This window comes from Rhincodon typus, chromosome 26 (genome assembly GCF_021869965.1).
Source record: "Rhincodon typus isolate 14 chromosome 26, sRhiTyp1.1, whole genome shotgun sequence".
Lineage (NCBI taxonomy): Eukaryota > Metazoa > Chordata > Chondrichthyes > Orectolobiformes > Rhincodontidae > Rhincodon > Rhincodon typus.
Window position 1 is genome coordinate 6462816 of NC_063357.1, and position 18088 is coordinate 6480903.

At 43.1% G+C, this 18088-nt stretch overlaps 1 protein-coding gene across 1 annotated transcript in view; it reads right to left on the reverse strand.

Annotated features, from left to right (window-relative positions):
- Window positions 1-4650: 4650 nt before the first annotated feature.
- Window positions 4651-18088, reverse strand: part of dph1 (diphthamide biosynthesis 1) — a 281422-nt gene continuing 267984 nt past the window's right edge. The window contains exon 9 of the mRNA XM_048612751.1: window positions 4651-5053. Within this exon, the coding sequence (XP_048468708.1) occupies window positions 4934-5053 (120 nt within the window). The 3' untranslated portion in view covers window positions 4651-4933. The remainder of the gene's footprint in view (window positions 5054-18088) is intronic.

Consider the following 18088-nt stretch of genomic DNA (forward strand, 5'->3'; position numbering starts at 1 on the left):
GACACCGCTGCTCACAGGCCCTTTGAACATAATTATATATGTACATGTCATTATCTAATGAGAGTCATCTACCTACACAGGCTTAATATTGAATTTATACAATTAACAATTGATCATTGTTACAGCATTCCTTACGTATTCCATATATATATTGTACATACATACGTAATTATATATTTATATGTGTTCCTTATTTGCAATTGCAATTATTCAATGATTATCCTGGAGCCACCGGTAATTAAAGATTAATGTCCAGCACCGTACTTTGAGCAACTCAGGAGAAAAGTCATAAAGGAATTAGAAGAATTATGCGATAATTTCCTGCTCCTCTGATGCTGCTTGGCCTGCTGTGTTCATCCAGCTCTACACCTTGTTATCTCAGATTCTCCAGCATCGGCAGTTCCTACTATCTCTAGAAGAATTATGTGTCATTTTCATGATCTTAAACCCTTCTGTGTATTTACTTATTAATTCATGGGATATGAGTGTCAGTGGCTCAGCCAGCATTTATTGTCAGATTGTTTCCATGTATCTGCTGCCCAAGTCCTTTTGAATGGTAGAGGTTGTGGGATTGGAAGGTGCTGCTCAAAGTAGCCTTGGTGGGTTGTTGCAGTGCAAGATGGTACACACTGCTAACCACTTGCGCCAGTGGTGGAAGGAGGTAATGTTGAAGGTGTTGGATGCACTGCTAATCAAGCAGGCTGCTCTGTCCTGGATGGTGTCAAATTTTGTGAGTGTCGTTTTATGGTAGCTGTGATAATTTGAGCAAGTTTGAAAGGTATCCTGGATGTTGTTAGTGTAAAAGACCTAAGCAAGTGTTTAAGAGGCTTGCTGTACTTGAGGGGAATGAAGGACAAGGTGATAAATGAATCAATACAAAGCCAGAAGAAAGAGAGAGAAAGGAAAATTGAACTCGATCAAACACTCCTGCAGCTGCAAAGAAACATTTAAAATCAGCCATTTTATGTGAATTGAAGGAAACAGAGTTAAAAGCAGTTCACAGTAGAGACTGAAGATTTAACAAATAAAAACAGAAATTGCTGGAGAAACAAAGCAGATCTGGCAGCATCTGTGCAGAGAGAAAGCAGAGTTAATGTTTTGAGTCTGATCCGATTTCTTTGAAACTTCTTTAATGTACATTGGACTTGAAACGTTAACTCTATTTCTCTCTCTGCACAGATGCTGCAAGACCTGCTGAGTTTCTCCAGCACTTTCTGTTTTTATTTCAGATTTCCAGCACCTGCTAGAGTATTTTGCCTTTATTAAAGGAATTACTGAGTTGTTCTCCCTGAGAACGATACAAGCATCCTGAGGGTGTAAAAACGTGGCATCTTTAGGTTACCTTTCACAACCTCAGGATGCACTGACTCCTATCATGTACTTTGTTCTGAAGTGTGGATATCGATGTAATATATAGGAAATACAGTATGGAGCGCATACACAGCAAATTCCCTTCAGCTGCAATGTGATCATCTCCTTTATTGATGTTGATTGAGGGATAAAAATTGGCCAGGACACTAGACTGAACTCCCCTGTCCTTGTTTAAGATAGTATCATGGAATCTTTTACAGTCAAGGCTTCCACTAAAACTCTCAAGCCAAGAGACAGCACCCCTGACAATACAGCACACTCTCGGTGCTGCACTGGGAGAGTCAGCCTCGTAATGTGCTTTAGTCCAAGTGTGGGACTTGAACTCATGGCCTTCAGACTTCAATGCTACCCCATTGAACTCCAGCTGACATGGTTCACAAAACCCTGTGGCTGTAGCTGATATCCCACACCCTAATGTGGAAATAGTTAAAAACCTGACCTCAAAGAATTTCAAGCATGTTTGTGATGTTCACAGCCTGAAAAGCTTCAATAACTCTGGAAATTAACAAGCAATAAAATGCTACCGATTCACAAGGACAGAGGCTGGAAGTAGAAAGCAATTGTTATTGGCTTTCTGCTGTTGTGTTGACAGAACTATTCAGCATCACTGTCAAACTACTTGATGTTAAATGGCAACTCATCTGAATATTTTTCACAGATAGAACATGCAGAGGGAGATTGATATCGAAATGCTGGTCATCTTTACACTTGTTGGCTGGCTGCAGTTTCTCAAAGTCCATGCTTAATGGGATAAATTAATCCATTGATTGTTACTCGTTGAGGGGTTGTTAAGACATTAGCATTGATTCCCTTACAAGTGTGATTCTCATCTTTGTACAGATCTGATCTCTTTAAAAGCCTCATGTATATACTGTATGCACACCTGTATATCTCTCTAACCCCCTCTCCATATCGTTTACACCCTATATACTTCTCTAACCCCCTCTATTTCCCTCTCCTTACAGTACACAGCCTATAAAGCTCTCTATTTCCCTCTCTATACCGTACACACCCCTGTATGCCTCTCTATTTCCCTTCTCTATACTGTACACACCCCTGTATGCCTCTCTATTTTCTTCTCTATACTGTACACACCCCTGTGTGCCTCTCTATTTCCCCTCTCTATACTGTAAACACCCCTGTATGCCTCTCTATTTTCCTCTCTATACCGTACACACCCCTGTATGCCTCTTTTTCCCTTTCCTTACAGTACTCAGCCTATATACCTCTTTATTCCACTCTCCATTCCATATACACCCCAAATACCTCTCTATCCCCCTCTCCTCGCAGTACACACCCTATATCTCTCTATTCCCCGTCTCCATACCGTACACACCCTGCATACCTCTCTATTCCACCTCCATACTGTATATGCTTCTGTTGATATTACTATTCCTTTCTCATTATGATATACACCTCTGTGATTGTCTTTATTCTCCTGTCCTTACAGTGTACACCCATGTATCTCTCCAAGCCCCTCCCCTAACAATACATCCCTGTATACCTCTCTGTGCCCCTCTTCTTCTGTGCCAGGGCTCCTGGGGGGGTGGTTTGTGGTGTGAGGATGGTTTCAACAGAAGGAGGGATGTAGTGATTGGAATGAGCTTGGCCAGATGGATCTCATTGAGTATGAGATTCCTGACTGAGGCTGTTAACCTGGGGCCATTCAGGGAGCCCTGGCTGACAGACATAAACAGGAGTATCAGAGAGCCTCATCACTCTAGGGACTGGCTCTGAGCTAGCTGGTCAGAGTCCACATACTGTGCTCATGTAAATAAAAGGTGACTTGGTGACAGGATACTGGGCTCTGTGCAGTTATTCCAGAAGGTATAGAGATGGACAGGATTAGTGGGGGCATCCAGAGAATTGGATCGAGGCAGCTGAAGGCCTTAGCACTGATTATCAAGGGAATAACTAGTGTCCATTGAGACAAGACAGTCACTGCCAACCCCAATAAACCCAAAACGCTGCACATGCTGGAAATCTGAAACAAACGCAGAGAGCGCTGTGCGAAACTCAGCAGCTTTGGCAGCATCTGTGAAGTGAGAAACAGAGTTAACATTTTGTGTCCAATACGACTCCTCTTCAAACTGGAGTTTGAAACATTAACTCCATTTCTCTTTCTCCGCACAAAATACAATCAGGAATTCAGGAGAAATATCTTTCGCAGGGAGTGGGGAGCTACAGGAAGTAACTGAGGATAATAACATTGAAATGGTTAAGGGACGGCCTCAAGAAACGGATGAGCAACAAAGTTTGAACAGCAAGTGCTGATGGAGTTTGAGGAAGTAGGGATTACAGGAGGTGTGTGTATGGAGTATAAAACCCAGCCTGGAGTGGCAAAGCTGAGAGCCGGTTCTGGTGCTACACATTCTATCTGAAGATACAGAAGTCTCTTCTCATTATCTCTTGGGATGTCGGTGTCCCTGGCTCAGCCAGCATTTGTTGCCCATCCCAGTTTGTCCAGAGGGCAGTTAAGAGTTAACCACATTGCTGCAGGTCTGGAGTCACATGTAGGCCAGTCAGGGCACAGCTGGCGGTGAAAGTTGATAGGCTTTTGACAGCAATCTACAGTGCAAAAACAGAAATTACTGGAGAAAAGCTCTCAAGTACTGTGCAGCATCCACAGTTATTTGTTTTATTTTAATGGCTATGTGGTCTCCATGAGGCTAGCTTCTTACTCCAGATTTTATACCTGCCATGGTGGGATTCAAACCCCTGTCCTTGGAACATTATCCTGGGGTCCTGAATTATTTGGGGCAGGCAATGGCCTAGTGGTATTATCACTAGACTATTAATCCACAGACCTGGATAACATTCTGGCGACTGGGTTTGAATTCCACCACGGCAGATGGTGGAATATGAATTCAGTAAATATCTGGAATTAAGAATCTAATGTTGATCATGAGTCTATTGTCAATTGTTGGGGGGAAACCCATCTGGTTCACTATATCCTTTAGGGAAGGAAACTTCCATCCTTACCTGGTCTGGACTACATGTGACTCCAGACCCACAGCAATGTGATTGACTCTTACCTGCCCTCTGGGTAATTAGGGATGGGTAATGAATGCTACCTGGCCAGCAACACCATCATCCCATTAAGGAATAAAGGACTAGTCTAGTGACATGAAAACTAACCCACTGCCTCTCCTTTAAGTGCCAGAGTTTGAGGGTTTGATGTGTATTTTAGCCATCAAAGTCCTTGAACGACTGCGATCTCAAAGCTCCCGATGTCCCAGCAGAACAAGAAATAGTGGAGTCAAAAGTAGCCCATACTAGTCCGATTCATTCACATTTTATTGAAAGCTACTTTGAAACCAGCCCAGAGTCCCCCCACTTTGGTTATTTCCAGGGATGTGGATTCCCTGAAACACAGGAATGCTGGAATTTTCAGAACTATGTAATCTGCACAGCACCATCAAACAGGAGCTGAACAAACATCAAAGTCAAACTGAACTGTGTGCTGAACTGGACTGGATGGCCCGCATTTATCTTGACTCGGTTCCTCCTGTTGTTCGCTCCCTCTGGTGTACCGTCAAAGGTCAGGCTCATAGTTGCCTCGTCACTGCCTTGGAGGGAGACAGTGTTCCTCCAGCTGATTTTTACATGCTCTCTCCCGCTGGCAGCTTTGGTCTTTGCATTGCCCCACTGAGGCTGTGGGCTGTACCTCCGTCGGCTTCCCCTGAGTGAGAAAACAAAACCACATCAGACTAATGACAGCACAGCGTCCAAACCCTATATAACACAGAGTTTCCAGACTAGCAGAACCAGGGCCTCTTGGGTCAGAAGTTGCCAGACTCAAGTCCCATTCCAGAGACCCGAGCTTAGACTCTAGACTGATACAGAGCTCCATCCAGCTCCATGCACTCGCCTCGGCTTCCATCCAGCACTGACAGCGTGCCACACTGCTTGAGCTACTGCCTTTCGGATGAGACCTTAAACTTAAATGCATCTGAAGAAGTCATACCAGACTTGAGACTCTACAAACTCAGTTTCTCTGCGTGCAGATGCTGCCAGTGCTACTGTATCTCACCAGCATTCGCTGTTTCTGCCCCATCTGCCCTGTCAGGTTTTCCAAAAAAGATCCAAGATTGGAAAACCATCAGAGTTCTGTGCAGTGTTCTTTGTGGGATATCCACCTCTCAAACAATATCGCTGACCTGTGTCATCTGATCAATGACCTCACTGCTGTACAAACTGGCTGCCTCGTCTCCTTCATTCATTCTACATTGGTAAAAAAACACTTCATTTGCTTTAAGGTGCATGAGGACATGCCGTGGAATATGCAAACACAAACCTTTGTTTGCAAAACCTAGAGTGGACTCCCAGTACACTAGTCAGACAGTGCCGCAATGTCAGAGGATTAGTACTGAGGGAATGCTGCTGTGTAAGAGGGTTAGTACTGAGGGAGTGCCGCTCTGTCAGAGGATTAGTACTGAGGGAGTGCCCCTCTGACAGAGGTGCAGTAATGAGGGAGTGCCGCTCTGACAGAGGTGCAGTACTGAGGGAGTGGCGCTCTGACAGAGGTGCAGTACTGAGGGAGTGCCGCTCTGACAGAGGTGCGGTAATGAGGGAGTGCCGCTCTGACAAAGGTGCGGTAATGAGGGAGTGCCGCTCTGATAGATGTGCAGTAATGAGGGAGTGCCGCTCTGATAGAGGTGCAGTACTGAGGGAGTGCAGTCTGTGAGCTGTTTTGGGCTCTATATCACACAAATGATCTCCAGGCAGTGAGGAAGGCGCAGAAGTAACATTCACAATGATGATACTGGAACTGAGAGGTTGTACCCTTTTGGAAAGATGGGTCAGGCTGGGACTCCTTTCTCTAGAAAGATAAGGGAACAAGGGACTTGTATTGAGATCTTTAAGATAATGAAACAGTTCAACAGGTTAGATGGTAGATGATTGCTGGGAGACCAAAGAATGAGGCTATGAATACAGCATAGTTACTAATAAATATAACAGGGAATCTGGGAGAATTTGGAAATGTGGAATAGCCTACCAAAGGGAGTAGGTGAGGTCAGTGTGTTTAAGGAAAGTTAGTTAAACAGATGAGGGAGGTAGGAACAGAGGGAGATGTTGGATGAGTTTGAAATAAAAGAGTGAAGGGAGGCACATATGGAGCATGGACTTTTCCCTGTTGCTGGGCAGTAAATTCCATGCAATGCTGTCTAAGAGATTCCATAGCTGTGTTGCATCCACACCCCGTTCTGTTCCCACACAATATCCAGAATCCAGGAGGGCTGTCAGAATGGATTAAGATGATCCTTTCTCCCTCTTTAATGGAGAAAATTTGGGTCGTGTTCTATAAACCATACGGCAGAGAACAGAGGAACTTGATCCATCAGGAATCCTGGCTGAAACTTATTTTCCACTGTGCGTCAATGCTGCAATCCAATCCTCATGTGTCTGACCCTCGTCTAAGCTTCAAACTCCATATCCTTCAATAAATAAACTACATATCTCCTGAATTCACTCCACTTCCTCTCATCTTAATCCTTCTGTTACCGCCAGCCTATCAATCCTCCACACCCTCAATCTCTCCTTATTCCTCCGTGCCCTCCAACTCTCCTTATTCTTCCTACTTCCTCCATCTCTCCTTACTCCTCCCTTTCCCACCATCTCCCCATAGTCCTCTCCCGCTCCTTCCATCTCTCCTTACTCTTCTCCTGCTCTCACTGTCTCTCTGTTCTAAATCTTCTCCCGCTCCCTCCAGCTCTCTCTCTTACGAACCATCTGGCTCGACCATGTGAAGTATTTAGGCCATTTTGTCGTGTTGTGTGCACTGGGGGTAAATGCAAGCTGTATTACTGCAGCGTGACCTGCAGTTGTGTGCAGTCAGGAAGCGTGGATCCCATGGTGCTGATAACTAAAGGGGCCGACGAAGGCAACTCTTTGGGGTATTTACTGGAGCTGATTTCCTTGCAAGTGTCAGGTTACGGCTTTGTTCTGTCTGAGTGCATCAGGCAATTGCATGGGATGGCAGTGAACAGGAAAAAGGGATCAGGAACAATAAAATTCTACCCTTCAATCTGGTCTGCAATTTACCTGCAGTTGACAGTACAAACTCACGCTGAACCGATTCGCTTGACAGGAGCGGAGCTCAGTGTGACCTTCCAGTGATAAGCACATCGCTGGAATTAAGTCTGCTTTCCAACAGTGTCATAGACAGATGATTGGGAATATGACACACTATGAGATTACATAGAGAGCTGGCTTTAGAGATGATCCATCTCTAAATATTATCTGTTACAGGGCTGCATGGAGCATTACATTGGGAATTCCACAATTGGTCTCCAGCCAAAACGAACAGACCATGTTGCCAGAATATCGATATGCCTCTATATCACTTCAATTCCTAACCGAGGCAAAACAGTAATGTCGACACTGAATTTGTTTTAAGATTTTGTTATTTTCCCTTTGATGATGCTGTTGGCATACAACAACTGTCAAAACGCAAGATTTTCACTCTCGGCCGTGAGACCGTGGAAGGTGGTTTACAATAGAGAAGTGACTTAGGGAATAGCAACAATAGCAAGTAACAATGCAGTGTGAAAACATGGTTTGGGGTCCCTCTCATCCCTGTCTGACAACTGGCTCTGGTGACTGAGTGGACATGGAGCACTGGTCTGTGCTGTATCCAGCACCAACACTGAGGTATTCTGCAAACCTGATAACGCACCATCTTAGATGCAAATTCTTGGAATGATAAAATGGTCCCAGCACAGTGGGAGGCCATTCGGCCTATTGTGTCTGCGATGGCTTTGCCAACGAGTTATTTACCTCGTGCCATTCACCTGCCATTTCCCCCATACTCCTGGAAAAATTTCCTTTCAGATAAGGATCCAATTCACTTTTGAAAGCCTCAACTGAACCTGCCTCCACCACACTCTCAGGCAACGCATTTCAGATTCCAAACATTCACTGGGTGAAAAAATTTCTCTTTGTGTCTGCATCGCTTCTTTTGCCAATTACCTTAAAGCTGTGCACTCGATTTCAAGGCTTCTAGCAATGGGAACAGTTTCTAAATATCAACTCTGTTCGGACCTCTCATGATTTCAAACATTTCTATCAAATCTCCTCTGAATCCTCTCTTTCGTGAGGAAAACAGTCCCAGCTTCTCCAATCTTTTTTTTTGTTTGTTTTTAGCTCTATGATAGTTTTGATATTACACTTGGAATACTGTGCATGGCTCCAATACTAGTCACTACATTTCTAAAAAAGATAGGCACTGGAGAAGGTGCAAAAACAGATTGATAAGGATGATACCAGAACTGAGAGGCTGTTAATACAATCTGAGGAAAGACTGAACAGACTGAAGTTCCTTTCTTTGAAAAAAAAGGTTCAAACCTTTCAGAAGAATGAGGTGCAGGAATAGGCTATTCAGCCCTTTAGGCCTGCTGCACCATTCAATATGATCAAAGCCGATCATCTGAGCAAAGAACAAGAACAAACGATATGGCCTTCGAGCCTACACTGCATTCAACAGGTGCATGGCTAATCTGATTTTAACTTCAACTTTGCATTCCTGCATATCTCCAAGAATTGTTCACTCCTTTTTCCCACATCATATTCTACCTTTCTCTTGATCACTTCCTTCTCTACCTACCCTGATGACATCAGCATGTTTTGCAACTATACATTGGGTCCCTTCATCATTGATATAGATTGTAACTACCTGAAGTTCCAACATTGATCCTTGGACACTAAATTAATTACAATCAGCTGAAATAACCAATCCTTTACCTATGCTGATAAGCTGTGCGCTTCACCATGAATTCTTGTTTTTGATGAGACACCTCATCAAATGCTTTTTGGAAATGGATGTATGCCAAATCTACATATCTCCCACTACCACCTTAACCACCTTGCTTCTTACTTCCTCAATACACTCAAATAAATTGGTTAAACTCAATTTCCCTTACACATTCATGTTAACTTTGCCTGAGCACATTATTCATTTCTAATATCCTGCTAATCCCCTATATAATAGATGTCAGGCTGACTGGCCTATAGTTCCATTTTTCCTGAGTGTCTCCTTTGTTGAATACAGGTGTTCTATTTGCTATTTTCTAATCTACTGGGATCCTTCCAGAATCTAAGGCATTTTAGAAGATTATAATCAATGAATCCTCTATATCTGCAGCTACTCCTTTTATGACCCTCAGATACAAGCCATCTGATCCTGGCAGTTTGTCATCCTTTTGGTCTAATAATTTTTGCAATATATCTTTTGCCTGCCGATGGTGATTATTATTAGTTCGTCCCTTCCACTCATCACCAGATCTTCAAGCATCTTTGGAAAGTTTTCTAAGTTTTCTACAGTGAAGACAGACATAAAATACAAGTTCAATACCTCCACTATTTCCTGATTTTCCATGATCAGATTCCTAGACTCATTCTCTTGAATACCAACACTTGCTTTAGTTATCCTTGTAGAAACTCTCACTATCTGTTTTGATACTATTGGCTAACTTTTAATGATAGTAAAATGTAGCGTATGCAGGGTAGTTTGGTCTTAGAGTAGGATAATAGGTCGGCACAACATCGTGGGCCGAAGGGCCTGTACTGTGCTGTACTGTTCTATGTTCTATGTTTCTCTCAACACTCTACTTTCTCCCTTCTGGTTATTTTTTGTCATTCTTCGCTGATCATTGAGTCATACAGCACAGAAACAGACACTTCAGTCCAACCAGTCCATGCCAAAATATAATTCCAAGCTAAGCTAGTCCCACCTGCCTGCTCCTGGCCCATATCCCTCCAAACCTTTCCTATTCATGTACCTATCCAAATGTCTCTTAAACATTGTAATTGTACCCACATCCACCACTTCCCCAGGAAGTTCATTCCACACATGAGCCACCCTGTGTGAAAAAAATTTGCCTCTCATGTCTTTTTTAAATCTGTCTCCTCTCACCTTAAACATGTGCCCCCAGTCTTGAAATCCACATCCTAGGGAAAATACAACTACCATTAACTCTATCTATACCTCACTATTTTATAAACTTCTATCAGATTGCCTCTCAATCTTTTTCCCTCCAGTGAATAAAGTCCCAGCCTTTCTTTATAACTCAAACCTTCCATATCTGGCAACATCCTGGTAAATCTCTTCTGAAACCTCTCTAGCTTAATAATATCCTTCCTAAAATGGGGCGACCACAACTGAACACAGTACTCCAGAAGAGACCTCACTGATGTCCTGTACAACCTCAACATTACTTCCCAATTTCTATACTCAAAGGACTAGGCAATTAAGGTAAGCATGCCAAATGCCTTTTTAACCGCCCTGTCTATATGTGATGCAAACTTCAAAAAATTATGTGGCTGCACCCCTAGGCTCTCTGTTCTACAACACTACCCAAAGCCCTACCATTAACTGTATAAGCCCTACCCTTGTTTGTTGTACCAAAATGCATTAGCTCGCATTTATATAGATTAAACTCCATCTGCTATTTTTCAGCCAATTGACCCATCTGATCAAGATCCCTCTGTAATCTTAGAAAACCTTCTTCAGTGTCTACTACGCCACCAATTTTGCCAATCTTCTGTCCTACCACTTTACACATTTGTATATTTTTCTTTCAAGTTGATACTATCCTTAATTCAGCCACTGATGTGCGTCCTTTGAAAAAAGTCTTTATTTCTTGCTGAGATATATTTGCTGAGAGTTATAAAATATCTCCTTAAAAAGCCTACCACTGTATCTTTACTGACCTACTTCATAATACAGTTTTTCAGTTCACTTAAGCTAATTCTCTATACATTGCTTTATTCAGGTTTAAAACATAGTGTTAGGCCCACATCTCTCCCCTTTAACCTGATTTTGAAATTCTGTTGTGTTATGATCACTGACGCCTACAGGCTCCTTTACCAGGACGTTATTTATTAAGCGTGTCTCATTCCTCATTACCAAGTCTAGAGTAGCCTGCACCCTGGTTGGCTCCAGAATGTATTCCAAGAAAATGTCCCAAAATGCACTCTATAAACTAATTTTCCAGGCTACCTTTGCTAATCTGATTTGCCCAATCTAAATATACATTAAATCACCCATAGTTATTGTGATAAATTTCTTGCATACCCCATTTACTTCTTCATGTATACTCTGTCCTACAGTGTAACTAGTGTTAGGAGGTCTATAAACTACCCCTACAAGTGACCTTTATTTATTTTAATTATTTTTATTCATTCGTGGCTGGCCAGCATTTATTGCCCCTAGTTTATTTGAACTGAGTGGCTTGCTGGTCCATTTCAGAGGTCAGTTGAGAGTCAGCCACATTTCAGTGGGTCTCGAGTCACATGTAGGCCAGACCAGGTAAGGACGACAGATTTCTTTCCCTGAAGGACATCAGTGAACAAGATATGTTTTCTGACAATGCCTGGCAGCTCGCTCTAGAGCATGCCATAGTCAGTCCCTTTCCCAGGCTCTAACCCCTTAGCCTGGTAAGTTTATTTCCCTCAAGTACCCATCCAGTTTCCCTCTGAGATCACTGACTGTCTCTGCTGCTACACGACACACAGACACGGCTCCCATTTGCACTGTTAAACACATAACTGCAGAATATATAAACGACAGAACAGGAGGAGGTGCCTGCTCTACCGTTCATTATCATCTTGGCTGATCTCCTCGTGCTCTCAGCTCCACTTTCCTGTCTGCCAGAGTTATATGTGTTATAATTCATACCTATGCACCCCATAACCTGCAACTCCCTCTTCTGTTGAAAATTTACCTATCAGCCTCGAATAAATCGAGTAAGTTCTTCACCACCTCCCCTCTATATCTCTTGCCCAAAGTCTGTGACCCAATTAACACTAGATTATTTTATTGCTACTCGTTTGTTCTTAATGGGAGTTTTGCAGAGCCCAGATTGGTTATCAAGCTTTTTTTTAATTCACTCGTGGATGTGGGTGTTGCTGGCTGGCCAACATTTATTGCCTGTTCCTAGCTGTCTATGAACATGGGGGCTTGCTAGACCATTTCAGAGGGCAGTTGAGAGTCAACCACATTGCTGTGGGTTGAGTGACACGTAGGCCAGACCAGGTAAGGATGGCAGATTTCCTTTCCTGAAGGACATTAGTGAACCAGATGGGTTTTTCCAACACTCAGCATGGTTTCATGGTCATCAGTGGATTTTTAATTCCAGATCTTTGTTTTGAATTCAAATTCCACCATTTGCTGTGGGAGGATTCAAACCTGGGTCCCGAGAATATTAATCTGGATTAATAATCGAGCGACAATACCACTAAGCCATCACCTCCCTCCCAGCCACTAATCTTTGCCATCACCTCTTAGCTTTCCTGTTTCCCTACCCAAACTGATTCGACGTCTTTCAAACGAAGATTTTCTCTCACTACTGTACTACTGACACTCTTAATTAACAGAGCTACCCCACCTCTTTTTTTCCCTATTTTTTCTATCTGTTTTTTCTATCTGTTTGAAATGTGAAATACCCTTCAATATTTAGGTCCCAGTCTTGGTCATCTTGCAACCATGTCTGTGTAATAGTTATTAATTCTTAATTTCTTAATTTTATAGTTCTTAATTTCTTAAGTTCTTTAATAGTTCTTAATTTTATCTATACTAACAATTCATTCATTCGCTACGAAGGCTGTGCATATTCAGAAACAGAGCCTTTTTAACGTTTTGGCAATCTCTGGCCTTATCTGCATTTGTAATTTTGCACTGTCCCTCCTTTCCAGTCACGCTCTGGCTATTATGAGCTAAATTGCTATTTTGCTCTATTACCCTGTTGTGTCCCTTTGAGTTACCACACACCATCACCAGTTCCCTTCTCCTCACTACTCAGTTTAAAGGAGAGAAGTAAAAAAAAGTTCTCACTCGTTGTGCAGACCAAACTGGAGATCATAAAGGAAGAAATGTCACTAACAAATCCAATAAAGAATTCAGCAGCAGGTTTATTTTTAAAACTAGAGAATGTTGAGAATGTGGAACCCACAGCCACAGGGAGCAAGTGAGGCAAACTGTGTACATGTTTAGAAGGAGAAGCTAGATAGACACATATATGGGAAAGGAATCAAAGATTATGCAAATGGGGTGCAATGAAATGATGTGGTAAAGGCTCATGTGGAGTTGGTGTGGAGATCAATTGGGCCAAATGATTTGTTTATCTGGAACAAAATCAGCAATTGCTGGAAAAGCTCAGCAGGTCTGGCAGCATCTGTGGAGCGAAATCAGAGTTAACGTTTCGGGTCCAGTGACCCTTCCTCAGAACTGATGGTAGCTAGTTCTTTCCGTTTTTTAAAATCTGTTTATCTGGCGTAAATTCAATGTACTGAGGTTGAAATGCTCGATGCTGTCTGTGGATGGCGCTGCTTGCTTTAAAGTGAGCAGCTCCTTGGCAGAGCAGGAGGGGAGACAGTAAGTTATAGCAGCAATATACAGAGTCGAGCCAATTTGGGATTTATTTCATAGCAATTAACAATAAAGCAAACACTACTCGAGACCCGAATAAATCATTAAATGCCAGAAATGTTCCTACTCAACAGCTGCGAAATGGGAAATATAAATAAAATCTCACAAAGTACAGAGAGAGAGAAAGAAAAGCCACAAGATGACAATAACCTGATTTTATTGTCTCTTTTGTTTGTTCCTGCTCAGGTATGTTGAGTATATGGGGAATGACGTCGGATGGTGCTGGCTTCCCCTCCCCCACCTCAGCCTGAGTCCACTGTCCTCAGACTGTTCGGCTCAATGTCATTCCTACTTTGCAGTTATTAAAAATACTCTTTTTTTGTGAGGCTGTTTCTTCTTTGTATAAACAATGAAACATCTGTTAATGAATGAAAAGCTCAGTTTCTAGCATCTGTTGGAATTCCCACATTTTACAGGAGAAAGTAATTGGATACGATAGTGACAGAAACATAATTCTCATGGAGATGGGAGGAGTGCGAGAGTGTGACAGCAATAGTCAGTAGGAAAGAAAGGGCAGAGGGAGGAATGAAAGAGGTGAGAAAGAGTGAAAGGAGGGAATGGTGGTAGGAGGGAGGGATAGAGACAAAAAGAGCAGCAGTGAGAGAAATGAGACAGGGGAGAAAAACGAATGAGAGAGAAGAGGAACAGGTAGAGTGGAGAAAGACAAGGGAGGAAAGAGGAAGAAAAGGATATTGAGAGAGAATGGGGCAAGAAGAATGCGTGTGGGGAAAGCAAGAGAGAACCTGAGTGTGAAAAAGAAATGGAAATTGTAGGGAAGAGCGAAAATGTGTAGACAGTAATAAAGAATCAGTCAGAATGGAAGAGAGATGAGGAGGGAGGGTACGGGTCACTGAAAGCAATTAGAGGTCATTGCACAAGACGTTGAGGACTATAGGTTAGCCAGTGTTGGTTGCTGAGGAAGTTGTTAATAGACAAACTCTGTTTAGACCCATGCCAATCCTCATGGGAATTGAATCATAATGGTGGCAATAACACCCACAATTCCTTGCTCTCCAGAAAGAGCTCTATCCATGGAGTAGTTAAGGCCATAGCTCCAGTACCCAGGAGACTCCAGGACAATCTGGGAGGGTGCGGTTGGCAATCTAAATGTATCCAATTGGGATGAAGGCAGTAGCGTCTGAACCTTTTAGGATGGTATTTGAGAATCAAGATCAGAGAGCATGTAGGCAGGCTGAGGATTCTAACTGAAGAGGAATGAGGTAGGGACAGATCGTGCCAGGATAGGGGAGTAGGGACAGGGGGAAGCTGAGGAAATCGCATGCAATTCCAGGTTTACTCCCCACAGATGTTCTTGATGACTGGAGAGTCCAGAACTACGTGTCACAGTCTAAGAATACTGGATAGGCAATTTAGGACTAAGAAGAGAAGAAATGTCTTCAACCGGGAAGTGGTGAGCCTGTGGAATTCTCTGCCATAGAAAGCAGTTGAGGCCAAAACATTGAATGTTTTCAAGAAGGAGTTAGATATAGTTTTTAGAGCCAAAGGGATCAAAGGGTATGGGGAGAAAGTGGGAACAGGGGACTGAGTTGGATGATCGGCCATGATTGTACCGAATGGTGGAGCAGGCTCTAAGGGCGGAATGGCCTACTCCTGCTCCTATTTTCTATGTTTCTATAATGCAGAGGTGCTTAAGTGTGATTTGGACAAGTTGAATGAGTGGGCAAATGAATGGGAGGTGAAGTATAATGTGGATAAGTGTGAGTTTATCCACTTTGGTAGCAAAAACAGGAAGGCAGGTTAGTATCTGAGTCAATGTTTCCATCCTGTGCCAATTTGGCTAATTGCAGCTGAAGATGCAGTTGTGGCACCACCATTGACCTGTTGGCTTTGTGAAGTGCGTGTGTGTGTGTGTTTGGGGGTGTGGATGTAGGGCTGGTGCAAAGGGAGTTACTAAGGATACCTATTCCTGATCACTGCCTACTGTTGAAAAGACAATGCTGTGTTATAAAAAATTCAGGTTCAACTGTGATGCTCCCAAGGTCAAGTAGCTGTGGCTTAAATAAGAAGAATGTCCAATTTGACAGCCTGACTGCTGATGTCCCTAGAACAGAAAAGGTCTAGGTTTTCCTGTCAATTGTCAGTTGTGACTGAGAGGTAGCACAATCGCCTCTGAGACTGAAGCTCATGGTGTCAAGTCCCACTCCAGAGGTTTGAGCACATAAAGGAAAGGCTAGCACACACTGTGCTCTGTTGATGAAGAGCCGGATTTTCAGTGGTACGTCATTTGGCTGAGGCAATAAACTGAAGCAATAACTGTCCTCTCAGGGCGGCATCACAGATTTTGCACCTACCGTTTCAAAGAAGGAAAGCAGGAATGGGGGTTCTTCCTGGTGTAGTGGCTAATCTTTATCCCTCAAGAAACAATGTACAAATGGTCTGGTCAATCTCCCATTGCTGACCATGGGATCTTGCTGTGTGCAAATTGGTGATAGGGTTTCCTATCTTACACCAGCGGCTGCACTCTTAAAATCACTTCTTTGGCTGTAAAGTGCTTTGGGATGTTCTGTGATTATGAGAGCTTATAGAAAAACAAGTTCTTTCTCTTTTGCAGAAGGAAGAAAGTACACTTTGATCACAGTTCCTGGGGAAACATTCATTAACAATTTTGCTGAGATCTTGCATTGTGACAAGAAGCCAGCACAAGAAGCTGTGTTAACAGCCATGGTTTTCTCGTTTTGAAATGCAGTCGTCTTTGGGGACCCTGTACCTGCAAGGTTAACCTGTCTCTGTGCTGGAACAATTAATGATAGTAATAAGAGTTCAGGTTCTAAACACACACACGCACACGCACGCACACACACACATACACACACACACACACTTCCAGACCTACCCAACACCCCCCTACACTCACAACCCTATCTATGCACACTCACAGATAGATACAAACACTCCTGCACTATACACACACATCCCTACACATACACTCTCACAGACCTTTCCAACCCCCAACACACATATAACCCTACCCACACACACGCTCCTAGCCATACACATACAGACACACAGACAGTGGTCTACTGATACTTCACACATTTATTTTCACTATAAAGTACTCAATAAGAACATAAATACAGCAACTGGAAGCAGGATTAGGCCATTTGGCCCATCGAGCCTGCTGTGCCAAACAACTATATCATGGCTGATCTTCTAACCAAAAGCCAATTTCCTGCCTTATCTCCAGATCACTCCATTTCCCCCCAAATCTCTTATCAATCTCTGCCTTGAACATACCCAACAGCTGAGCAACACAGCCCCTGCATGTAGAAAACTGCAAGGATTCACAACTTCTGAGTGAAGAATTCCCTCATCATTGTCCTTATTTTCAGACTGCTGCCCCTAATTCTAGATTCTCCAAACAAAGGGAAACATTATAAAACCCCTGAAATTTTAAAAACTAGGTCACCTCTGGGAAATACCGGCCTAACTTACTTAATCTCACCTCACAGGACAATCCCATCCCCATAGGAATTAGGCTGGTGAACTTTTGTTGCTCCCTCTTTGGCAGACATATCCTTCCTTAGGCCAAGAGACCAAAACACAGTCTCACCAAGGCCCTTTAAATCTTTCCTCTCTTACTCCAATCCCTTAGAAGCTAATATATCACTTGCTTTCTTAATTGCTTGCTTTATTGCATGTTAATATCACATGATTCATGCCGAGGTCCCTCTGAATGTCAACATTTCTCAGGCTCTCATTTAGTGGCCTAGTGGTATTGCTACTAGACAATTAATCCAGAGACCTACTAATGACCTGGGACTGCGAGTTCAAATCAGATGGTGGAATTTGAATATTTAAAACAAAATCTGGCATAGAAGCCCCTTGCTGACCATGAAACCATTGCTAATTGTTGTGTAAAAGTTCATTAATATCCTTTAGGGAAGGAAACTGACGTTCTTCCCTGGTCTGTCCTACACGTGACTCCAGACCCACAGTGGTGTGGTTGACAAAATCAGAAATTGCTGGAAAAGCTCAGCAGGCAGTGTGGTTGACTCTTAGCTGCCCTCTGAAGTGACCTGGGAAGCCACTCAGTTACATCCAAGGGCAACTGAGGATGCATAATAAATGCTGGCCCAGCCATCAATGCCCACATCCCATGTACGGGTAAGGCAAAGACACCATTGTCTTACCAGACGGTAGGGCTGCTCTCCCATTGCAGAGAGGGACAGACAGCTGCTGGTGATTTAACCTGAGGGTCACCATGCTTCAGGTAAGGAATGAGAAGGATAGTCCATCATGTGTGGGAATTGAATCCACACTGCTGGCATC